The sequence below is a fragment of the Ambystoma mexicanum genome, chromosome 11, assembly GCF_040938575.1.
Source record: "Ambystoma mexicanum isolate Mex_15411 chromosome 11, UKY_AmexF1_1, whole genome shotgun sequence".
Taxonomy (NCBI): Eukaryota; Metazoa; Chordata; class Amphibia; order Caudata; family Ambystomatidae; genus Ambystoma; species Ambystoma mexicanum.
The window spans coordinates 863,682,641-863,708,748 of NC_090934.1; the positions used below are offsets into that span (position 1 = coordinate 863,682,641).

Here is a 26,108-nt window from a genome sequence, read left to right on the forward strand (position 1 = left end):
TCGGGCTCTCCAGATAAATGTTGTTGAGTTCAATGCAATATTCCTGGCTTGCTCGAAAAGCTTTTCTGCCCTCAGACTAAGGCCACATGGTGTTGATCTTGCTAAATATCCTTTCCATGGACTTGCCTCCACCTACGCTCCTGGTCATCCAGCGCTCATTGCAACACCTAATGAAGGGTCACTGCGCAGAGGTAAAATGTGCACAAACCTACCCTTTCCCCTCCTTGTTCCATGCCTACATCTATAATATCCCCTCTGGTCTATCTCCCCCTCCTCCATCTACCACTTGTATCATTCCGAAAAACCCAGCACCAAAGTGAATTTGACTATGCAGCATCAATTGTGCTGCACCAACGTGACTCTTTCACCGCCCTCCACCTCTTGTCTCTTTGCTACCGAATCCTCGCCTCCTGCCAATGGATCCGACCCTCAGTGCCCCAACAAACATTCTCGATATTGGCACATGTTTTTTGCACGCCTTTCAACCTTCTGTGAACCTATCATCAATAGTCCTTATTTCCACTTCGGCGGAATCTTGGAACTCAACACTGATAAATACTGTGGAAGTTGTTTATGCGCTTTTTATTATTCTATGCCGCACATCTGACATTGGTGGGAATTACACGTATTTCATGCATGTTTCACCCATTCCTCTAATCAGACGCATTGCAAAGGTTTTGTCCATTATCTATGCATGATTCCACCGTTTGAATTCACTGTTTTGACTTACCGTGTACTGCTACTTCTGTGCGACATAACCTGTGCCATGTACACTTCTTCTGATCCATCTGCATCTTATCCCCCCCCCACTCCCCCCCTTTTGCATTTCTCCCACTCCCCGCTGGTCGTCTTGCAACCCCTTCTCATCTCACCCCTGCAAGTGTGTCAGCTGTCTGCCTTTGCCGAGACTTGGTTCACGCCACTGCCTGGCAATGCAAACATATGTCTACGGCATGCACCTACCACCCCTCCATACGTGACCATCCGCCCTCTGTTCCGTGTAGACTCTACTCACGCTTTCTTGGGGTGCTTGCCTCCTTTGTTCTCTGTGCTTGGTACCACAAACCCACCCTCTACTTCTACCCACTCTACTTCCTACTCTCACTTGCCTGCATCTCCCCCTCCTCTGGGGACCTGGACACTCTCTCGAGGCCTTCCCCTCCTAGCACTTACTCCTATCAGCTGTTCCTTGACTTTTTATAGTAGCTTGTCTGTCTCCCCTCCTACGCCCTTGTTCTCCATCCCCCCTCCCCTGCTTTTTAAATTTATCTGTGATAAATTTGCTCAGTAGCGTGCCCTGTTCTTCTCCCTCCCCCTCATATCCCACCGTGCCCCCCCTCCCAACCCTCCTCTTGTATACCTCCTGCACTACATCAATTGTCGTCAGACATAGTAATGTTACTGCTTGCTTTGTTAATCCCTCGTTTCCACTACCTCTTGCCTTACCTGTTTTTTCTTGCACTTGCACTATCAGAAATATCGACAGGCCTATTACGATAGTTATTTTTCACATTCTGTATTGCTTCAAGGACTTTTAACTGAATGTACTGTATTTTCCTATGTTCCCTCCCTCCTTGAAGCACTTTGAAACACTTTGTGTATAGGCGCTATATAAATAAACTATCATATCATATCAAATAGCACAACTTAAATATGTCACTTGAACAAGCACGTGGCACTAGGGCCCCTTGCAAGCTGACGGTAGAATTGTGGGAGCGATGCATTCAGAAAAAGGTGTACCCTGTAGCGGCTCCCCTGGCAGCTGTGCTAAATGTTCAGACAGATTTCCTGAACAGACTGAGCCAAGTCCCTCTCGAGTGGGAGCGTCCCATTCATACCCTGGCCCCATTCTTCCTTCAATAATCAACCTTTCTGCAACCCTTCAGAACAGGAAGGTCCCCTTTACTTCCCCTGGAGGGGTCATAGGCCTGATTCGCTGGGGGTTGTGTCCCTTCTCCAGTTGACTGGCCAGCACTTTGTTTTTTCCTGTCAGCAACCTATAATGCTGGCATTGGGGGTCGATCTATTGTCTCATAAGAGGGGGCTCGTTCTTCCCCCATCCCCTTAAACTCCCTCCTTGGTAAGAATTACACTAAGTGCCAGTGCACCAGCAAATGCACCATCTGCTGCCACTGATGCCAGGACAACCAGGGCAACACTGCAAGGTTTCTCTGGCCTTGTCCTTTTTTTCAGTTTATCCCTGACTAGTTATTGGATTAAGCTGGACTCTTGCAGGGTCTATGGTGTTTACCCAAATAAGGGCTCGACAATTGTTTTATGGGTAATCCAGTCATCAAAAGGCACTTAAATGGACATCTCTATCTGTTTGTAAGCCACATCCCTCTTGGTATTTGGTTGTAGTGCTTTCGGCTCTGCCACACACACCCTTTGAGCCCACGACGATGGCAGTGTTCAACCCGGTGACGTGGAAGACTGTGGTTCTTCTGGTTATCACTTCTGGCTCGAACTTTGTGCTCTCTGTTTCAGTAATCTCCATCTGATTTGTTTGTTTGTTTGTTTGTTTGTTTGTTTGTTTGTTTGTTTGTTTATTTGTTTGGTAATGTGCACCAAGCCCTTAGGTAGACGGGCGCAATAGAAACAAGAAATCTTAAAACTTAGTTACAGTACAAGGTAGCAATACATAGAGCAGTGATTGCAGTAGGAGCAAATATACAGGTACAAGATACATTAAATGCGAAGCAATGGTCTTGGTAAGTCAAGGAGACATTATCGTGAGTAACAATATATGCACACATACATATACAGATATGTATATACAACCTTACATGTCTACGTTAACGTGTATCCATGGTGCATGCAAATATGACAGAACAGACGACCATGCGTGTATAGTTAACCAATCTACAGTGTAGTTTGAGGGAACAAAGGGTCGTGTAGGGGCTGGAGAGATAGACGTGTAGTTTGGCAGTTAGGTGTGGTTAGTGTGTAGCCAATTGAGTATCTTATGTCTGAATATAGGGTAGGGTTGTTCTAGTCTGAGGTCAACTCATTTGCTAAAAGTAGAAGGTAGTGCTTTGAATACTGCACTCTCTTTTGCCGAAGGTGGAGTCTGATTTCCACCTCAACCAAGAGATTTCCCTTGCAGTCGTTTTCTGGGCCCGTTCTTGGAGCTGGAGATCATTTGCAACATCTTAGATGTGATCTGGGTTTCCAGCGTTTACTTGAAGTGTACCAATTATCACATCGCTTTAGAACATCTGTTTGTGACATACAGAGGCTTGGCCCTGAGTCTCGGGACCTCTAAAGCCTTGATTGAAAAGTGGGTCGTTACCTACATACTGCAGTGCTATCAGTACAAGATCCTTTCTCCTCCTAAGGTCGGGTTGCCAGATGATTCCATGCCAGGAGGGACACCAGGGCCCAGTACTGGGCTTTCACTTCACCAACAATTGCCTGCTGGGAGTTGTAGTGTTTGGTCACTTTACTTGACTAAAAGGAGATAAAAGCAAAGTCCAACAGTGGAGTAGGGAACCTCTCATGACATGGGGTCACCTGTCAACCCTATCCTAAAGGCTCTCATGCACATCTGGTTCAGGCCAAAGTGGCAATTGTTACTGGACAACTAGTCCACAGCCCCCTTTCTTCTATACACCCTCCCCACTCCTCCCAATAAGTTGCCATGTGTGCACAATTAATGGTTGTAGCATGAAACATGCCTGAGAGTTCTTTAGCTGAGCCTTAGTGGCACATTCGCCTAGTGCTGTTTTGATTTTTAATCATGCCACCGAACATCCTGCTCCAGTCCCCTTCCCAGGGACAACATCCCATAAGTATGGAGGAATTGGGACTATGGGCCTCGTTATAAGTACGTTGGTGCAGTAAAAACAGCGGTAACGTGGCGGCAATTCCGTTATTGCTGCATTAACGCACCGCCGTACTCCAGGTTTGGTGGTAAGGTGGAGGATTTTCCTCCAGCACAAAGCTGGAGAGAAATCGGCCACCTTAATGCCAAAAATCAGCAGAATTAGCGCCAGCAGGAATTATGCCGAAATCCCCATGCAGTCCTATGGAGTTAAGAAAAATGGGGATTTACACCACCCCAACACCACTTGTAATCCTGCCTTAAATCCGTGGGACCAAGTGGCGGTAATGGTTATTGCATTTGGCAGTATTTCGGCAGCTTTACCGCCGAAATACCGCAAAATGTCTAATGAGGCCCAATGTGCTAGGAGTACAGTCAGGGGCACCGAGTACGGGGGGGCTCCGGGGCCTGAGCCCCCCCCAGCAAAATCAAGTCGGGGCTGAGCCCCCCCCCGGCCGGAGAGAAGTGATGCAGCATCGATGGCCCTTTCATTCGATACTGCATGACTTCTCTCCGGCCGGATGTGCGATTAAGCCCTCCACTCTAGGACTCATTGGTATATGGTCCTGGAGGGGAGGGCTTAGGGCAGCGGTATTCAAACTGTGGGGCGCGCCCCTCTGGTGGACGGCAGCCTCATGCCCAGGGGGGCGCGCATCCACAGTTTGAAAAAAAGAGGATAAATGACCAAAGGATCGGGCTGTTGCTTCATTAATAAGCAGAAGCCCGATCCACGGCCCCTGCCACATATGCTTAGTGCGACAGGGTCCGGGCCTTTGTGAGGTATCAGGCTCCATTAGGAGCCTATTAACGAAGACAAAAGAAAAAGCGCACACCTTATTTTGCCTTGATGATGGTCATCGCGGCAAAAGAATGCGTGTGCTTTTTTTGTCTTCATGAATAGGCTCCTAATGGAACCTGAGGCCCCACAAAGGCCCGGCCTCTGTCCCACTATGGGTGGTTGCAGCAGGGTCGGATTGGCCCCTGGACGGCCCGAAATCGTCCCTGGGGAGTAAGGGCCGGTTTCAGGCCATGATTGGGCCGGTTTGAAAAAAAACATTCAGAAAAATCCATTTTTTTCCAATTTATTTTTTCATTTTTTATTCTTCAAAAACCTTTCATCCTTCTTGGGTCGATATAAGTACCAACACAGGTTGGGTGATATTGTATGCATATTTGTTCTATAAAAAAGAGCTTAAGGGTAAGTGCTATATAATACCATATTATCATGTGGCCTTGGACATCTGCTTGGAGTCACAGTATTTTGACAATATGGATCTATACACACAGATATTAATGATACGTATGGTGATCCATTCTTGTATGAAATGTATATCACCTTAGTGTAATCATAACCATATTTTTCGTAGTGTAGTTTACTTAGGAACAATGCTATTTGATGCCACTTCCTATTTTGTCAAAGGGTGAAAGGTTGTGTTTCATCGCTTCCCGGGATGTCACTTTGGTGTGGGGTCAAATTACATCACTTCCGGTGATATCATCAGAGGTCAAGTGTCGTGAGGCGAGGGGTGGGCCATTTTTTTTTGGGTGACCGGGCCTATTTCTTGTCCCAGTCCGACCTTGGGTGGCAGCAGTGGTGTGGAACTGCCCAAGTGTCACAGAAGTGCTAGAACATATTTGGGCACAGGCACCTACTGTTTTACAAATTAAGCACTTGGTATGCACATGCAGTTGCAATTAAATGTTCATTAAAAAAACTATGCCCTCAAGAGTATGCTATCACAGAGAAAAGGGGACCCCAAAGCCAGTTCAACTACCCACTCCCAGGTGTGCTACTGAACAGGTAGATGTAAGTCGAGAGCCAACCAACCTCTTTCTCCTATCTGTGCTACTCTACCATACAAATTAGGGGGAGTCGCTCCCCTGCAGCCTCTCTCCCAGTCATCGATTCTTGATGATTTACTAGTGCAGTCACAAAAAAAAGATTTTTGGGGGGTTCATTTTGTTTACAAAAGTAGCGCATTGCTAAAACCCCCTGGCTGCCAGTTCATTGTCCTTGGAGCGTCCCAGGCTCCCTACCCCCTGAGAGCCACCAACCTTGGGTGCTGTTTTATAACAAATGAAAGACGCAGACAGAACAATAACTGTGTGAGTCAACTGAGAGATGAATGCACTCTTGCTCCATTCAGAGAGAGGCTTTGAAAATGTAGCTCTGACAAATCAGAGAATCAGGGGGGCAAAGAAGCACTGCACATCTCCGCTCCCTCTTCATGGGTTTACGGTTGCCACCTGAAAGGTTGCCAGCAGCTAACCTGCCATCCTGTCCCAACTCCATGCCTCGTGTGCTATTCCCTGGTCAACCAAACCCTGTGAACTCATAGGCCGCATACGACCCACAGAAGTCTTTTTACCGCCCATCCTGAACGTCTGTTTCTTGCACTAGTGCTATTAACGCGTGCAGCTCCAAGGTATAATATTAACAACCAGTGTTTGTGGGTAAAGGGCCGGCATAAAGTCTCTATTTCAGAGCCAGAGTCAAATGATAAGGTGCTTGTGGCAGTATGGAGTTCCAGGCCTCTGCTTGGAAGCCGGGTTCTGCAACCTTTAGCTCTGCAGATGTGTTGGACTACAATGCTCATCAGCCCCAGCCAGCATAGTCAATGGTGATGGATCATAGGAGTCGTAGTCCAAAACATCTGGAGAGCCACATGTTTAAGACCCCTGGCTTTAAGTAACAGGAAGTAAAATAATCCATGAAAGTAACAGGAGTATGACGTTCCTGGATCTACATGGGTAGAATAAAAGTAGACTAGAAGATCAACAGCCTGGGGGCATCAAGTTTATGTAGGATGGAATGGTGGGGGTCTGAGTCACCTGAGGAGACAGGGGTATTTTACAGGTCTGAAACCTGGTAATCCACTTTACAATAAAAGACAACATGGAGAGAGGTGATGTCTCTGTGTGGCCTGTAAATCTGCTGAGATACCACCAAACTGTACTACCATTACTGCCACTTGGTCTGGCGGTATTACTGCCGGATTACAAGTGGTGGTAGGCAGTGTTAGTCCCCATTAATTGGAGTCCATAGGACTCCATGGTTGATTTCAGCGGTATTACTGCTGGTAGTAATTTTGCTGGTGGTAATATCCCAAATTGTTCTATTTTGGGCGGTATGGTGGAGGAAATACCTCCAGCTTCTTGCTGGAGGATTTTCCTCCACCTTTGCCCTCAAACCCATAGTTGGGCGGTGCAATAATATGGCTCTATACGGTATTACCAGTGTTGCCAGTCAGAACTAATTTACCTCAGCAATGTATTCAGTTCTCTGTTTTTTGTCCTGACGCTTAAAATGTGCGATTTGCATTACAAGCTGTGTGCCGCAGACTGCTTCCACTCTAAGCGGGGGTGAAGTTAGGACTGTGGGGACTGAGACGGCAGGACTTTTCAACCTTTTGACACAAGGGGCCTTCACTGAGTCTTGGGGGGCATCACCTCCCACGGGATATGGTACAGTATAATTACCTCATTGCTTTCTAACACTGGTTCCTCTACATCAGCCTATTGCTGACATAGAAGGGTTTATAGCTGTTCAGTGGGCATTCAGTGGTTAAGATCTATGCTGGCCTCCCATCTTGTGATAAACGGCAGCTATTGACCTTAAATTTGTCGCCATTGCAAGTCTCACTTCTCCCACAGCAACAGCAGAGCCAGCTTGCCAGTGCCTGATGATCCCAAAATTCTCTGTAATTTTATGCAAAGCTGCATTTTACTTTTATAAGGTTATTTTACTCACTGAATGCTGATCAAGTGTTTTAAGTCTGGACTTTATTAACTGGGTGCTTGTAATTGCAGCACAAGCACTCTTTACAATCTAAACTAGAGGTGTGTTTACAATGTTGATTTTTCCAAAATACATCTCCTAGTGTGCTGCTTTGGGTCAGGTGGCCCCCTTTAAGCTGTACACAATGATACATTGTCTGGTTGACATACTATGTGATTTGTGTATTTTATAAAGGAAACTAAGACCACTAGAACTCACCACCCCAGAAACTTCCAATCCCACCTTTGGGGGCATTCCTGTGGACATGGGAACACAGAGGAAAGAATGAATAAAAAAGTATTTGCCTTCAAGAGGAAGCTAGACCTTTGCAAAAGAACAGTTGGAGCTGGGCAAGCCACCTAGCAACATTAAGGTCTAGCTTTGATGAATACTTCCTTGAAGTAAATGCTGGCATTAATGACTGGGTGATGCAGACTTCTCTGGCAGAGGAGGTGGTGCATCATTCATTTGATGCCCAGGAAGAGCTGATTGAGGTTCAGTCGGACACTACTCTGCAATCTGAATTTAGGAACATTGCAGTGGGTGAATTTTGACTGAAGGTAATCCTGGAGTATCCTACATTCGCATGTTCTGCTATACAGTCACTCTTACCCTTTGGGTCTTACTACTTGTGCGAAATAGGCTTTTCAGCATTGGCTTTTTTACTTACTCCTTCATTTTTTTATAAGCGGTGTTTCAAATGAATGTTGAAAACCTGGAAAGTGGGAGTTTTTAAAACATGGAGACAACCATGGCTACAACATTTAGACGCGAGTGCTTCCATCAGTCCCAAACATCACCTGGGTGCAGGCTGAGCCTGGGTAACTACAATGTTAAAAGCAGTTAACACTCTTCCCCCCAAGTCTGAAACCACACTTGATTGCATTATACTTCAGCCAGGATTGCATTATACTTCAGCCAGGATTGCATTATACTTCAGCAGCGCATCTGATGTGTCCACTGAAAGGTTTAAGATTAAGCTACATCCCTAACTCTATCTGATTACCCAGAGGTAACATCTTAGCAAATGTCACTTGTGGCTGGCCAATCTACAGCAGCACTATTGTAAGTTTGAATTGTTGATGATGTTTTACTGAACTATGGCACCACACACGTCTTGCTTGGTACTTTTTAATCATCGGGAAACGTCTTTACTTCTCGTTTCCCTTGAATTGGGAACTTTTTTTTTTGCTGGTGGTGGTACTCCACCTTGCAGCTGTACCTTCTGTTTAGCAAGCATTTCATTCTCCCATCCTAGTTGTGTTGCTGGACGATTATAGAGCGGTGGAGTAGGGGCAGTGATGTTTTACTGGAATGCAACTCAAAGGCTTAAATCTCCTTCTTTCTTGACTTTAGTATATGCAGTGCATGCTAGCCAATGTTTCCACTGTTCTGCGCTGCGTGCGCCAACACCCGCCCCCCCGCGCGCCGTTGCACCAAGTTGGCGACTACATGCAAATTTGCGGTCATATATCTGCCAGTGATATCACTTCCTGTATTTGGGCCCCCCCCCCCCCCCCGGGAAATTCATAAGTCGGCTCCCCTAAGTACAGTAGTCAATATGGTGAGTAACTTTCACATTTTGAAATGTGTTCTCACTTCATGTATGGCCATCATTTACCCATCCTCCTTCTTATTGAATGTCAGTGATGTTGTGCCTCATTCGTATTCTGGATGTCATGAAAATAAGCACTAATACATGTGATGCTATAAAATGTCACAGTGTTAGGTGTGATGCAACGCAGTATTTTTATCTAGGATTTCTTGCACTTCCACATTTATAATTGTGTTTCAATGTCAATTTGCCATATACGTTCACATTATTTTCTGGGCTGCCAAGTCACACTGTGATCTGGTCGACCATTCCAGTTATACTGGGATTATACTGGTACCTATAAAGTCACGGAATGGCATGCTGCTACTGTCAGTGATCGGGCCTGCCCATGCTGGTGCCAGGTGACTCCTGGTTGCAGCTCACCTGTCTCCTTTTTCTCTTAGGCTGATCCTGAACAAACCACAACGCTCACAATTTGAGAAGCTGGCGCTTTACTGCGACAATTACCTGGAACTCATCCCGGTGTCCTTTGTGCTGGGTAAGGTTGCGAGACGTGTGCACACTTGTCGGGGCATCCTCTGCCTCTGCCCCTGCCCCTACCACCCGACCCCCAACACCTCCCCCTGCCTGCGATTTTAGAGGTGCCCTGCTGGGTCAGGCAGTTCAAACCCAAATGTAGCCACTGCCAATTTGCTCTAGAGCACACCCTACCGTTTAACGCCAGAAATGCTCAGGCACTGGAAGACCCCATAATAGTATGAGGCCAAAGGTGATATTAGGCTGGGCTTTGGTGGTCGGACTTTCAGGGTGCTGCAGTGCTTTTTCGCCAGCAGAGGGCGCTATGGTTACACTTTAAAGTCAACAGCACAAATATGGTTCCATGGAAAAACCCATACCAGTAAAATCTCACGAATAATCGAATACAATCCAAGTGTTTATGACTTAAAACATATAATGAGATTGTACAAGGCATTGGATTTCGAAGTGCCAAGAGTTATTCATTAGATGGTGCAATGCAATAATTCTGTGTTGGCTTCAGAAACATAGCAATTATTGCCAAATCTGAGATTAATCATTCCTATCACAAACTTGATCAATATTAATCATTTATAAAAGGGCAGTGTCTACTATGGTTGTAATGTGCCCATATATTTGTTAGTGTCTCAACGTCTGCTAAGCGTAAGGTCACCCTGGATGGTTTAAGGTATTTGGGTGTCTTATGTGGTGACACTGACTCTGCTACCTCTCCCCGACCTGTTGGGAAGTGCGGTGGTGTGGGGGTTCCCCATCAATAAGGCCCTCAACATTGCCCCTGTCGACCCGTCGACATCAATTCTTGATCTTTTGAATATGCCACTATTCAACTCCTCCCTCCTACTCCCTCTTTGCTCTGGCACTCTGTCGACCACCTGGACCTCCCAACTCCTGATCTGACTATTGTCTTTGAGTTACTTCCTACGGATATCCCCACTGTTATATAAGGGGACTTTCACCTTCCCAAGACCTCTGCAGCCACCTGCCTTGAACGTAACTCCTCCTGTCTCACCACTCGCTCTACTCCCACCACCATCAGCCTAGCACCTCTGGTGGGGGCTCTCTTGATCTTGCCTTTGTCTCTAATTTGCTCGCCCCATCCGACCTCCTGACCCCTCTCCCTCTGATCACTCTATTGTTCACTTTAACATCTCCATCCCTCCACCTTCTACTCCTCATCTCTGCTCTTCAATGACCAAGAGGAAATTCAGGCAGTACTCTCTTGCCCCTTGGCGTGATGACGAGAGGACCTCTCTTCTGTACCCCTCCCCTATGCATGCATCTTGCATTGACCATGCATGTTTTGAATTTCACTATGCACTTATGACTCCCTTTGACTAACACTATCCTGCTCGCACTTCCCGTTCCATCCTCAGCCCTCAATCACCTCTGAGAGTCAATCCGTCAAAGCAAACATGCACTGTGACCTACAACACTGGCGCAAAATGCTACCGTACTCCTCACCACCAATGGAACCCCTCCTGTCCTCACCTCTGTACTGGTCTATGAAAATTCCTCCTACTTCATAAACCTAATCTGCTTCTTTCGTAATCACCCAGAAACCTTTAATCTACGCTTCAAGCTTTGCTCATACCTCCCAAGACAATATCCTTGCTTCTTCCCTTTCTGCAATGGCTGTGCTCAAAACTTTGCCTCTAAAATCTCTCAAATTCGTGACACTCTCAAAGCCCTCTTCTCTCTCCAGCCATCCTTCTGTCCACCACCTTGCCCGCTGCCTCTTCTACCCTTAACTATTTCTCTGCTATTCCTCCTATTGAATTAGCACCCATCCTTTGCAGTGGCAAACGATCGTGCACTCTCATTGACACATTTTCTCCTCAAATGGCCAAATGGTCAAAGAAGGGCCTCATTACAAGTCTGGTAGTATTCCGGCAGTAAATCGGCCGGAATACTGCCAAACATAATTACTGTTCCCACCACTTAGTCCCATGGGTTGAGCATGGGATTGCAAGTGGTGGTAAGGCAGTGTAAGTCCCCATTTATGGACTCCATTGGGCATTTTTGTCATCCAGCTGGTGGTAAATCCTCCACTTTTCCTCCAAAAATCATCAGAATTACCACCAGTGGTAATTCCGCCAAATGTACAATTCGGCAGTGCCGGAAACGTGGTGGTTACGGAATTACTGCCACTTTATTCCTGCATCGCCAACCTCATAATGAGGCCCTAGTCTCAATCACTTGCCCCTATCCATTTGAGCTCTTTAACCTCTCTCTCTCCACTGGACTCTGCCCTGCCTCCTTCAAATCTATAACTGTCCTACTCCTATTGAAGAAACCCTCAGCTGACCCAAACATCCTGGCTAACTATTGCCAGTTCCCCTCTTTCCCCATTATTCATAGGTCTGTAAGTGGGTGGTCTTCAACTGGAACACTAAGTACATTGAGATAATGGCATTGGCGATCCACTTCAAACTGGCTTCCGTAGTAAAGACTCCACCGAGACTGCACTCATGCATGTCTCCAACTGTCTCTCTGATGCTCAACACTCCAAACATTCTTCTATACTCATCCTTTTGGAACTCTCTGCCACTTTCAACACTGTTTACCACTCCTTTTTCCTCCACACTCTCCAGAACTTTGTGTTTCACAAACCTGCTGTCGCCTAAATCACTTCCTACCTGGAAGGTCAATCTTTTAATATCGCCTGGAATTTGCAAACCTCTGACTCCATCCCTCTCCTTGTCGGCATCCCCCCAGGATCAATCCTTGCATCTCTGTTCTTCACCCTCTAAACCACTACTCTAGGCAGACTTATCTCATCCCTTGGTTTTTCACTATCACCACTTTGCTGATGAATGTCAAATCTTGTTCTCCTTTCCCACCTTTAAAACCTCATTATTCAGAAAATTCATCAATTTCTAACTGGAAACTCTACGAAAACTTTAACCTCCACTCTCATGGTCAGCAAACTTGACTACTGCTTAAACCTTCCTCTTCACTCCTTCCTCCCTCTAAACAAAGTCCTCAGCTTTGCTACCCGCATTCTCTGCAAACTACCTCGATCGTTCCCTACTTCTACACACAACATGCTGGATTGGCTCTAACCGTGCACAACCGCTCTCTTTTCAAGTTCCTTCTCCTAGCAACCAAAGCTAGCAATGGTCTTGCTCCTCAGTACCTTCCTGATTGTATCTTTGTTTACTCACCATCTTGTTTCCTCCAATCCTCTGCACTCAAATAATGTAATTTTATATATATTTATATAGTACTCCTCTTTAGTTTGAAGCGCTTGCCCCCTTAGGCTTATGTTACCTTATTAAGTCACCTGTTTCTTATGTATTTTGTTTCTGTCTGTTTTGTTTTGTCTCGCTTTGTTTTTACACCTTCATAAACAGGTTCACTGTGTGTTCTCATCTTTGTGCTATTTTACAGGCACCCTTCGTGGCAATGCCTCCTCTATATGTAAAGTTGTTTTTGTAAGTAATTTCTAATCCTGTTTGTCAAATAAATACAAATACAAAAATACGTGTTGCTGGGCATTCTGAAGCTTATCTTCTCTTGCTGTTTTCACCCAAGAGAATTTGCACTTTCTGTTCATCTTCTAGTTTATAGAAGTTTGTGATCTTCTTATCAAGTCTTTCAGAATGGCAGCTTCTTAGGTCTTTGTACTTGGTGCAATGATGGAGAACCTGGGCTTCTTCTTCGATAAGTTCCATGTTGCACATTTTACAGATCCAGTCTTCTTCAGGTTTCCAGGTTTGTCATCATCTGTGAGTTTCAATCACTAGTTTAAACAAAAATGTAATCTTTGTATTAATATGTTGGGGCATAAACATATACAAAAACAAATCTCCTGTACGCTTACAGATATTGTTGCGTGCATAACCTTTAAGCGTACATTAGACCATACAAAATGTAACATAGAACAACCCCCTCCACCATTCCCACCACCTCCTAATTGTGCAGTTGCCAATTGCAAGGTTATCATCCTAACGATCTGATAGTGGATGTATCAATGATCAATCCCTTCCAACCCTTCACGCCGGATTGTGACCAGTTACTATGATCGTGCTTTGCAGATCATAACACCTGTTTCATAATGCTCTCAGAAATATGTATAATGTGTCACAGGGTCATATAATTCAGAGGAAAGCCTGAATTATTTCACTAAACCTGTTGGTGTGAGCCACAGACGACGTAATTCGGATACTGGCTCGTTCCGCATCGCAGATCTTAGACAATAAGCCCTGCCATTTCTGTTTGTCCAGTGCAGCCACCGATTTCCATCCCAACAGGATGGCTTTCCGTGCAGAGAAAAGCGTGATATGTATGAGTTTGCATGTTAGAGGGTCTTCATGCCACTCCACGCTGTTTAGGTAGAAATAACTGTCATTGGCACCATGGAAACATCGCAGCCTTTCATTTTCGTCAGGCAGCAAAATACAAAACCCCAAAAATGTTGTATGACTGAGCAAGACCAGAAAATATGGCTCCAGATTGTCTCCAACAGTTAGGTGAGTGCGATAATCCCATAGTTTGTAGTTTGGAGGGTGTGTAGTATGCTCTTTGTATGATTTCATATTGCATTCCCCTGTGCTTTAGACTATATGACATGTTCTTATTTGCATCAAAGGCATCATATATGTCTTTGACGCAACGTGGTGTATGAAGGTCTTCAGCCCAAATCTCCGCCAATGTCCCATTTCTTTTGAGGTTATGTGGTATGCAGAAATCATAAAATGTTCGTAGTCTGTCTCCACCGCTCTAGAATCAGCTGTGGTATATTTAAATAAGATGGATTTTATGGACATATAGACGAGCCAGTCATGATTAGTGAGGCACAGGCTACCCCTAGCATCGGAAAAGGGTAGGATTGTCGAGTCGTCGCACAGATACATACATCTGTCCAGGCAGTGGTTTGTCAACAATGTATTTAGTTGTGGTATCCAAAGCGCCCTTAAGCTGATCCATGGCGGAAAGTTATGCATATTACATCCTGTCAGTGTATGCATGCGGTGCCACTGTGTCATGGTGGGTCCTATGACAGGGTGAGCCTTAATCGATCTAGGAAGGCCTCTAGGCAGAACAGGCAAAATTTCCCGTGGTGTGAACGGGTGCAATACCTGTAATTCCATGGACCGCCAGCTAGTCATGTCATTGGTGTTTAGCCAAAGTTTGGCCCAGGAGACTTGCGCTGTGAGACAGTAGGCCTTTCACGATGAGAGGGCCAATCCATCATTAGCCTCAGAGGCCTGAAGGATAAATTTGAGTTGGCATGCTTTCTTGCCCCACCCATTAAATTTTGCTGTGGACTTCCCAAATCATCATACAACCACTTCGGCAGGGACATAGGGATCATAGTAGCTAAGTAAACAAGCTTCGGCATCGAGTTAATTTTTAGCTCATTTTTTCATCCGGTGAGTGAAAGTGGTATTGCCTGCCATTTTTCGAGGTCTAATTTTATCTTTTTAACTACTGAGGTATAGTTCAGATCGATTATATGCGACAGACACGCGTTTACATTGAACCATAGATATTTTATGTGTTGGCTCTGAAGCCAAAAGGGATCCACAACACCGGGGTCCCAGGGTATGTCTGGTCGTAAAGGCATAAGTTCAGATTTGTCCCAGTTAACGCAATAGCCTGCAACTGGTCCATATTCTAATATCATTGTGCATATTGTGGGCAGAGACAGAGCGTGTGTATTTACTATTAGTACCCCGGCGAGAGACAATCAGAATGAAACAAGCATTCTGATTGGCTCTCGCCAGGTCCATACCCGGCCGGGAATCCCTCCGTCGGGATTCCACGGCCTTTTTCCCCGTCGAGGGGCGTGGCAACCCCTCAGCCTTCTGCGTCCCCGGCGGGGGACGAGGGAAGTCTCCAGCCGTGTGGAGACTCGGAGCGGGGCCATCCCGCTCCGCGCCTCCACACGGCTTGGGCTTTCCTCGTCCCCCGCCGGGGACGCAGGTACATTTTTTTTTCCCTCCCAACCCCACTTACCTTTTTCTTGATCCTTTTTTGGGAGCGAACGCGCTGGGAACACATGTGTTCCCAGCGCGTCCGCTCCCGATGACCGCCATGGAAAGGGAAAACGGACTCCGTTTTCCCTTTCCATGGCGGCGGCCATTTCGGGACAGAAAAAGATTCCATGGCAGCGTTTCGGGACAGAAAAAAATTGCTTTTAGTACCCCGGTCATGCAAATATTGCGGGCCGGGATACTAATAGCAATATGACCCTCGCGGCAGGGGCATTACCGACTCTGGTAATGCCCCGGGGCCCATAGTTATAAGCCCGAGCGAAGTAATGCCCCCGCCGCTCGGGTCATATTGCTTAAATATAGAGCAGTATAGAATCTGCATAGAGGGATAGGTTATGTTCTGCATTCCTCATCCATAGGCAGCTTCATAGCTAAGGGTTCGATCATGAGTGTGTTTAGTAGCGGCGACAGGGGACAGCCCTGTCCCGTACAGTGTGAAGCAGAAAAGATTCAGAAGTGTGGACATTGATGACAACTGTGGCGTGAGGTGTGTCGTATACGAGGTGAACCAAGTGTAGAAACTGCTCCGAGAAGCAAGCCTCCTGAGAACAGTGAACATATCGTCCCACCATACCCTGTCAAAAGACCTTCTCGGCATCTAACGGCACAATCACATCATCCAGATCGGCGGTCCCTCAAACATGTGCAGAAGTCAGCGCAGGTTGTCGGAGGGGTGATATTGTAATATAAAATCAGTCTGGTCCTAGTGTATCAAAGTTGGCATAAGCCTCTCAAGGCACTTCGTATTTTCACATCTGCGGTCATTAATGATATTGGATGATACAAACTGCATTGCGTTGGGTCACATCCCTTTTTATGGAATACCACTATAGTCGCTGTAAGCAAGGATTTAGGGAGGTGTCTCGATTCAGTCACCTCTCTAAACACTTGTCCCAATTTGGGGGTCAATGATGTCACTCAGCTGTTTGTATATATCTGTCGGTAGGCCATCAGGGCCAGGTGCTTTACCAGTGGCCAGTCCCATAATCGCACTAAGAACTTCTTCATCAGTAATTGGCACGTTGAGTATGTCCATGTCACCTGGGGTATAGACAAAAAAGGCAAAGGGCATAACAAGTCATGTACCAATCCCATATCTCTATCTGGGGGTGCGGCATATGAACCCATATAGCATTCTGTGAAACGTCAATTGATTATTTTACCACCAACTAAAAGAGTCCCTGCGCTGTCCCGTATAGGGTCAATAATCTGTACGCGTTGCTCCACACACAGTGCTGGTGCTATCATACAGAGTGGTCTGTCCCCTTCGATGTATAATGTGTGAGACCATTTATTAAACGCTTTCTGAGCTCTTAACCTTGAAATACGTCTTAGTTCGGATCTTGTGCAAACCATGCAGGTATAGGTTGTCAGATCCCGTTACACTTTATGTTCCCGTTTATCTAGTGATCATTTCCGAGTGGGTGTTTTTTCCTGTGATTTCCAGTTGTGCAGCTTAAATGCCCACCGTGAAATACACTGTCCCCGTAAGTATCCCTCAAGTGAATCCCAACATCGGAGCACGTGGGATTCATCAGATTTTCTCGCCAAAACGCCTCTGTTTTGTCTGCCAGGTGTTGTACAAAATCAGGATGGTTGAGCGCCATCAAGTTGAGGCGCCAGGATGGGGTGCGCTGAAGTTCATCTGACCGTACAAGTTGTAGGACGTAAGGTGCGTGATCGGGTGATCGGACAGTTTCATGGGCAGAATAGTACAGTGTTTAACCATATGCATGATATAATCAAGCCAGCAGAAGCTTTGGTGATGGTGTGAGAAAAACGTGTCATCTGTTTTATCCTCATGCCAATATCGCCAGGCACCCACCAGTCGGAGCTCAGCCATCAGTGTAGGAGCGTTAGTGTTTTTTTCAAAGGTTGTGGTGTAGGGTATGCCGCACACTGCCAATCCATTGTCGATCGAGGGCGACATTGAGTTCTCCACCAATAAACGTCAGATGTCTGAGTTAGGGGGTGCAGACGGCTAGTGTGTGTGTGTAAAGAAGCCAGGGGTGTCTGTAGTCGGAGCATATATATATTCAAGAGGGTAATGTGGTGATGATTCAGTGTGCCCTGGATAGAAGCAAATCTACCCTCTTTGTCTGTTTTGGTGTCCAACATGTGTTTGTACAAGAATGGATACTCCACGCTTCCCGTGGAATGGGCAGTGAGTCGCTGCTCCCATCCAGTGCCTATCCAACTTATCAGACTCAGCCGTGTACAGGTGTGTTTCTTGTAGGAATAGAATATCCCCCTTTATGCCCCTAGCGTGGTTAAGAAGCCATTGTGGCTTGATAGGGTACCCCAGCCCCTGAATGTTAAGTTAAGAGTAATACAATTAAGAGAGACCATCATACCACCGTGAGCAGCAGATCACCCCTGCAAATACAGCATAGCAGGCCAGTATGATATAGCATGTCGCATTGAATGTCATACCAATCATAAAGCCTTGGTATGGTAAGTACACCAATCCCTTGGTTTGCCATGTATAGGCGAGCGGGAGAGGGCATACAGTAATTTAGAGTCATGAAATACAACCCAGCTTGCAGTCTTTGCACAAGCAAATAAAGCATCCCCTTAAAAACAGAAAAATCGTATAAACGGTAACCCATGAAAAATAACATTGGGGCCTCGTAACATGGACCCAATATAACTCAAAGTGAGACAGTGCCGTGAGTATTGGACAGATCCAACAAGGGAGCATCACGAGCCCAGGGCAGCCATTCCACCCCATGGTAGGGTCACAAGTGAGGGGTATAAGATGGGATGCAGGCAACGTCCACCCATTCATATAAGTGTTCGCTTAATGATGTGTCAAGAGAAAAGTAACATGTTATGTGGGTGTGTGTCAGACCTGAGAGCCCCTGAAGTCAGTGGCACCGTTCTGTCTGGCGTTAAACAGATCATTTAAAGGGATTGCAGCCATTTTGGGCATGCTGAAGGCCAGAGCAACAGTAGAGGCAGTCAATATCGGGCAATAGACAGTAAAGGCATGTCCCCTCTCATCATGGGCATAGGAGATCGAACTAAGGCAGATATCAGATTGTCATCATTTTCGATCTGACCCCTTACTCCCACAAGAAAACGGTAAAGATCTTATATATTTCTGACAAGATTTTAGAAGGTGGTGAACACGGTGGAATTCCAAACAACTAAAGTAGATTGGGCCACATTGTCATATGTATTGCATTTACTTTGCCTCAAAGCAGTTTACCCCACCTTCGACACGAGTATTTTATGTTTACTAATTTCATGTGTGTGTTTTAGCAAAATATGGGTGGCATCACTCGTGATACAGAACCTGGGATATTTGAAAGCATCTCTAGGCCAGCACAATTGTCCACTTGGAAATAAATAAACCTCGTATTATGAAAAGGTGGTACCCATCAATGTTTCATTAACGAGAGGCCTGAGACATAAGGGTACTTCTACTATGAGAAAAGTGGGGGGAGTCACATGCTTCTTCCTGCTTCTGTGTTTACCTTGGCTCTATTTAGTCAAATCCGAGGGGGAGCATCTAAGAATGTGTAATCTTTCAAAATTCTACAGACCACATAGAACACCGTTGTGTTTCAGTACAGGAAAACATTTTTATTTTTTTTATTTTCTTGTTTAAGTATCATGGAACCTGTTTTTGCCTAAAAAAACTTTCTTTTTGCATAAAAGCATACAACATAACGTACATTATCACAACTTAATTATAACAAAATTCTCAAATTCAACCCCATATTCATTCACAATCTTATTGAGTAGCCGGGACAGGGACAGATGTCAGTATTGGGCGTTATCCAAGTACGCTTCGTCTCAATGCCTCAGCTGTGGATCTCCGTGTGTGTGATCAAAAAGATGCTGGTTGAACCCAAAATCTGGTTGATGTTGTTTGATTTTGCAAATAATATTCCATGTGATGTCTCCTGTCTTTGCATCCCTGTTTATTTTTGCTCTTTATGAGAAATTCCTACAACCAATTTTAATTTCTAAAAATATGGACACATGAGAATATAAAACTCCATAGCACAATGTTGTAGCCACAATAGATACTAACCCATGTTGAATTTGAGAATTGTGTTATATGTAAGTTGTGTTAATGTACATTATGTTGAATGCTTATATGCAAAAAGAAAGGTTTTTTTTAGGCAAAAACAGGATCCATGATTCTTAAACAAATAAAAAATGTTTTCCTGTACTGAAACACAACGGTGTTCTATGTGGTCTGTAGAATTTGGAAAGATTACAAATTCTTAGATACTTCCCCTCAGATTTGACTAAATAGAGTCAAGGTAAATACAGAAGCAGGAAGAAGCCTGTAACTCGACCCACTTTTCTCAATAAAAAAAAACCTCTACAGCATGCTAAAGAGCGTGGAAATAATTCTGCACTACTCGATGTTGTGGGAAAAATATTTGCGGCTGTAGTTTTGAGACAACTGAATGCTTGGAGCTGGGCTTCTATCCATCAAGACCCAAGGCAGTCGGGCTTCCGCAAAGGCATAGGCACGACTCTGAATCTGTTTATTATTAACATACTAAAATGCATGGTAAAACAAAAAACTTCAAGTACATCCATATTGCGTCAGTTGACCTAGAACAGGCATTCGACTCTGTGGATCGAAGAATTTTATGGAACAAATTGAGAAAATGGGGATGTCCAAACGATCTGAGAGAACCCCTGGAGGCCCTACACAACGAAACATCACTCAGGATCAGACTAGACAGAAATGGAACGCTGTCAAACAATATACCTTCACAAAATGGTCTGAAACAGGGGTGTCGCTTGGCACTGACGGTCTTCTGTTAGTTTATATCAGATATGTTTGAAGCCTTTAAAACAACAAGAAGCTTCCCGCTCAAGATCGCAGGATCACCAGTGGGTCATCTGATTTTTGCAGACAATCTATTACTACTGGATCAGACTGAAATAGGCCTGCAATGACAGCTGCGAGCTCTGGAGCTATATGTTCAGGAAAATGCCCTTAGGATCAATCCAACAAAATCAAAAAATCCTAACCTTGGGACCAAACAAACAAGTAAACAAGAGCAAGAAATTCAAGTGGTTCCTAAATGGAGAACTAGTTCCAGTTGTTTCATCAACGGTATATCTTGGGATCACACTAAATGATAGTATTAATGATGGACCAGGAGTACTTAGACTGCGAAGCAAAGTTAAAAACTTAGCATCACAAGCTTTGCTCATCAACCAACGCTACTGTTCCTTTTCCTGCCTACCCCTTATAGACTTCTATAAATTAAAAGTCTCTCCAATTTTGACTTATCCAGCGGAGGCAAACTTTTTTTTATAAATCCTAAGGTTTGGTCCTCCCTGGAGGGACTTTTTTGGAAAAGGGTTTTGAGGCTTCCGAAGACCATACCAATTGAATGTGTAAGGAAGGAACTGGGCCTAACGTCACTGTATACTGCCACGGTATGGAAGTCATTGGCTCTATACAGCAAATGTGTTAACCCACAGGACAGAAGTAGATTTTCCATTATAAAAAAAGCCTAACAAGTAAACAGGTTCCGGCATTGACAACGTGGCAGAAAACTTGTATAAGTATTCTGGAAAACATTGTACTAACAGAAAAACTGTTAACGGAAGATCCAACTAGGGTCAATAAAAAGCTCCTGGATCACGATTGGATCTCGACCCAGGAGAAGTTGCGGTCATATAAAATTGCTGTCCCAGGGCGCGATGAAATTTACACAAGGGGCACGGTTCTTCCATACCTGGAAAAGTTCCCTTGTAGAGTGGAAAGGAAAAACTTCTTAAGATTCCGGTTGAACCTTTATCCAACATGGGAAGTTACAGAAAGAAGAAAAATGGCCCGGGTGGATTGACTACTATCCTGTCGAATTTGTGGTAATGGGTCGGAAACCCTGTACCACTTGGTTATGAGATGTGATTCATTAGCAGTTCTAAGAGACAAATGGTTGGGAAAATTCCTAGGTGAATTTGAATTAAGAACACTGGAAGAGTGGTGGTCAATTTTAAGATGCGGAAGGAAACTATCCTTGACTCTGGCACTTTTTAACTTTTTGAGGGACATTTTTGTAACCTTGGACAATTAGGTCACTCTGTGTTGTATTAGGAAATTCCTTTTTGAGGTCTCTACCCGAACCTCGGAACTTTGAGCAGTTTCTTTTTATTTGTAATGTTCATATTCAATGTGGTGTTTTTTTTCTTCCTTTCGATTTTGTTTTTTCTGCCGTTTAAGGTTTTAATGTAAACCAATTGATGCTAAATAAAAATAAAAAAATAGTTCTGTTTTTTATACAATTACTTTAAAATTAAACAATTTCCCTGAATATCTTCAGGATATTAAAGAGGCACTTGTAGGATCACTATGGACCAGGCAGCAAGACCTGCATGTCATCAGCATGCACAATTACTTTGGTGGGATAGCTACCAAACTTTATGCCCCAAATCTCACTGTCCTTTTGGATCAAAGCTGCAAGTCGTTCTAGGAAGATGTCAGTGGGCAGTAGGCACCCCAGTCTAGTGCCCCTTTCGGATTTTAAATTGAGTGGATATTATTATGAGCTCTAAGCTTACTACATAGAGCTGTAAAGAGTGTAAGGAAAGAGTGGCTGAAGTGAAGCTTTTGTAGGACAATGCAGAGGTGCTCCAAGTTGACCCTGTTCATTCGCCTTTTTGGCATCTATGCTGATGGCCGCAATATGTTCAGGTACGTTTTTGGATATTTATTACATTTTTAAGATCCCTGATGTTATCATAGCTGTTGCATGCTAGAATACACCCATTTGATTTGTATGAATGACTTGTGGTATCACCTTCCCCAGTCTTAAATCAAATATCTAAGCCAGAATCTTAACATCTACTTTTAGAAGTGAAATAGGGTGAATGTTTGCACAATCAGGGTGAGCTTTTTCTTGCTTATGAATTTGGGTGACAAGGTTCACTTGGATAGATTTGGGACTTTCCCCCTTTTGGATAATGTAAGTAAAAACTTGTTTGAGAATCAGTAGCAATACATCAATGAACATTGGTAGCCCATCTGGACTAGGGTTAATTCCAAACTTCATACGTTTTATAGGCTCATACATTTCTAAGTGGTGACTATGGCCACTCAGACCCCCCCAACAGTGAGTTTAAGGATATCTATTACAGCCAGAAACCTCTTCAATTAGGAATCACCCGTAGGTATGTCCTTCCCATAAAGGTTTTCATAACAATTCCCAACAACCTTGTTAATATCTTGAATCTTTTTTTAGAAACATGTTACCATCTCCTTCCTTCTATAATAGACACAGCCCTCCTAGATTCCTCATCCTTGTTTAGCTAGGTAGTCAGTAAAACTCATTGTCCCTCCCCTTGATCCCAAAAGGCCTGCCCTCACATAGATTAGCTCACATTTAGCCTGTTCGCTAAGTAAATGATTCAGCAAGTGTCTTGCCGTGAGCATTGCCTCTGAATTATTAGCATATCGGTCGGCATTGTAGATCTTCTCTGTACTGTGAAGAAACCCTATAGGATAACTACTGCCTTCTTTCTGAGCTTATTTTTATATGTGGCGTGACTAATTTTTACTCCCATGATGGTAGCTTTCAGGGCATCTCAGAATACAAAACTCTCAGATACCGTGCCTTCATTCAACGAAATGTAGTGTTTTATTTCATCCCTAGTAAGATAGACAATGGATGTGTCTGATAGGATAGAGCTATTCAGCCGCCAGCTTCTTTTCTCCGGTAATACACCACAAAGGAGCAATCTAGCACTAGCCGAATATCTGCATGGTCTGATTTGACAATATTGCCCATTTCTGTGAACATGGCCCTAGAAACCAAAAAAGGTCTACATGAGAAGAAAAGCCATAAAGAGTAGGAAAAAAAGTGCATTGTCTTTTCAAGGGGTTGAGGAACCTCCTGCAGTCCACCAAGCCCTATATGTCAATCAAAAATGTCTAGCCCATCCTTGCCTTGCTAATGCTTTGGATAAGGCATTACTAGATCTACTATTTCACTGTCTAATCACACTTAAAGACCCACCCCACTATCACCTCATCACCCCTAATGGCTCCCAGAGCCCCCTTGATAGCACCAGAAAATGTCTCTCATCTGTGTTGTGTATGTAAATCTGGAGCAAAACCATTGATCTGCCATCTAGGATTAGCTTAAGTACCACCTACCTGCCTTCCGTTTCCACTATCTGACTTTCAATATTGCAGCCAAGCCCCTTTGCAAGCCCCAAGTACAGGCCCTAATTCCTAGTAACAGCTACAACATATCACATCTGTTTGGTTCTACATATTTCTCTGCATTTCGCAATATGAATGCAAGATGATTGCAGAGGATGAGTGAACTGTGGTGAGAGGCATACATCTAGCTGGTGCCACAGATTACATAAACATATATATGCTGTACCAAGTTGTCTATTTGATTTGATTGTTAGATGTTTGGTGTTGCACATGTTTGTATTTAAATTAAAAGGTATGTGCCCCACAATCCAGCAAGTCTGGGAATGGAGAACTATACATTATGCAATACTGATTTTCCTACTCCTGCCTGATATTCATCAAACTTTAAAAGCTCATGGCAAAGTACTGCAAAGTACAGTCTTGCAGTAGCGGTTGTGTGAGATATACAGAGAAAGACAGAGCGTTCCTTTTTCCCCATTGGTGCCGGTTTTAGTGACTCTGAGGTGAGCGCCGTTGGCTTACCTGGATTGCTGTTAATAGGGAAGAAGAGGGGCCCCTTTAAGGAGGAGGGACCTAGGACAAGGGGGGAAATGGGAGGAAAGAGTATCAGTATGATGACGGAGGAATAAAGAGAAGGGTGACCGTGAACAAGGCTCCTGTGTTGTTTGTACAGGCCACATGTGGGGACCCAGCTAGGGGTGTAACAACTGGCCACGAGGAGACCGATGCGTCTCGCGCCGTGAAGAAGGTGGGCAAGGAGAGGCCGGTAGAACGACGGGCGAGTGTGCCCAGCAGTGTGGAGGGTGTAAGGTGCCCAGCAGAGACCGATGGGTCCCGCGCCGTGAAGAAGGTGGGCAAGGAGAGCCCGGCAGCATGACGGGCGAACGTGCCCACCAGTGAGGAGGGCGTAAGGTGCCCAGCAGTGCAGCGAATAGACAGCCGTGGAGGGCCAGCAGCACGGAAGAGGAGTACCCTGCAGCGTGACCGCAGCGTGACGGGTGAAAAGTGCCTCGCAGGAGGAGTGACAGGTGTGAGGAGCCTGGCGTCACAAGCCGCAACAGAGAGCAGCCCGCGACCAACGCCCAGCTGTAGGGAGGACCGGTGAGGAGGCAGAGGAATGAGCCGGAAGCAAGAGCAGACAGAGAGCGAAAGACATAGAGGAGCAGCCCCTGCTCCCAGACCCGAGAGGCTGCGACCGAGCACAGGCCAAAGTGCGCACACGGCAAGGGGGCAAGAGGGACCCGGAGGACCTGGCCCCCCAACCCACCCCATGCGCAAAGGACACGAGCGACACCACGCTCCACCAGACACTTCAGCACACGCTGTGGTAGGCGGAGAACGGCCCAGACCCACCGCCATCCGCATAGTGCACATCACTGAACTGCTACGCCACAACCTACCCATAATAAAACGTGCTGCCACAAGCACCAATGGCCACCACCAAGAGCAAACAACCATACAGGCCAAACACTACCGCATGCCAGGGGACACCACACGGCCAATGGCCCTAAGGAGAGCACCCACAGCGTCAAAGGCATTCCAAGCAGCTACAGCAGTACCACACACAAGGCCCACAGCTGCAGCAAACATCATCGGGTCACGTGGCTGCTGCAAGCACAGAGCACCCAGGAAAGAAGCATCCAAAAGGGTGGTGCAGCTGGTCCATCACACCAGTAGGACCATTGCACCCAGTACCACCACTGAGGCAAATAACGCAAGAAGCCGACACCACAAGGCCCCACCAAGATGGTGGACCAAGCACAACAGGCGGCCGATGCAGGGGCACGCACACTCGCAAACCTAGAACCCGCATCTCGCGCCACGTTTCTGCGACAACCTGACCCATTTACCCTGCACCCACACCACGATCAAGGCCAAAGATGGGAGGAGGGGGTCGTTCAAGGACTTTATGAGGGCAGTAGGGGACAACGAACAACAAAATGGACATATTTACCAATCTTGCAGGAAAGGAGATCAAGAGGATAATGAAAACGATTCCCACGCAAGAGAAAAGCACGTATCAGTGCCTCCTTGCAGCAATCAACAGCAAATTGATAGTATTCCCCAATAGAGACTACAAAATATATGTTTTCAACCAATGCACCCAACTCCCACATGAGTCTATAGGGGAATTTGCCCTCCGCCTACAGAGAAAGATCCTGCACTGTGACTTCGCCAGCTTTAATGACGATGAGACGATCCATTTAAGAATAATTGAGGGGTGCACCTCATCACTATTTAGGAAACACCTACGCTCAAGCAGCAGC

General features: G+C 45.3%; 1 protein-coding gene across 1 annotated transcript in view; it reads left to right on the plus strand.

Moving 5' to 3' along the window:
* BEST1 (bestrophin 1) overlaps positions 1 to 26,108 on the plus strand; it is a 168,236-nt gene that overhangs the window by 102,988 nt on the left and 39,140 nt on the right. The window contains exon 3 of the mRNA XM_069623899.1: positions 9,600 to 9,694. Within this exon, the coding sequence (XP_069480000.1) occupies positions 9,600 to 9,694 (95 nt within the window). The remainder of the gene's footprint in view (positions 1 to 9,599; positions 9,695 to 26,108) is intronic.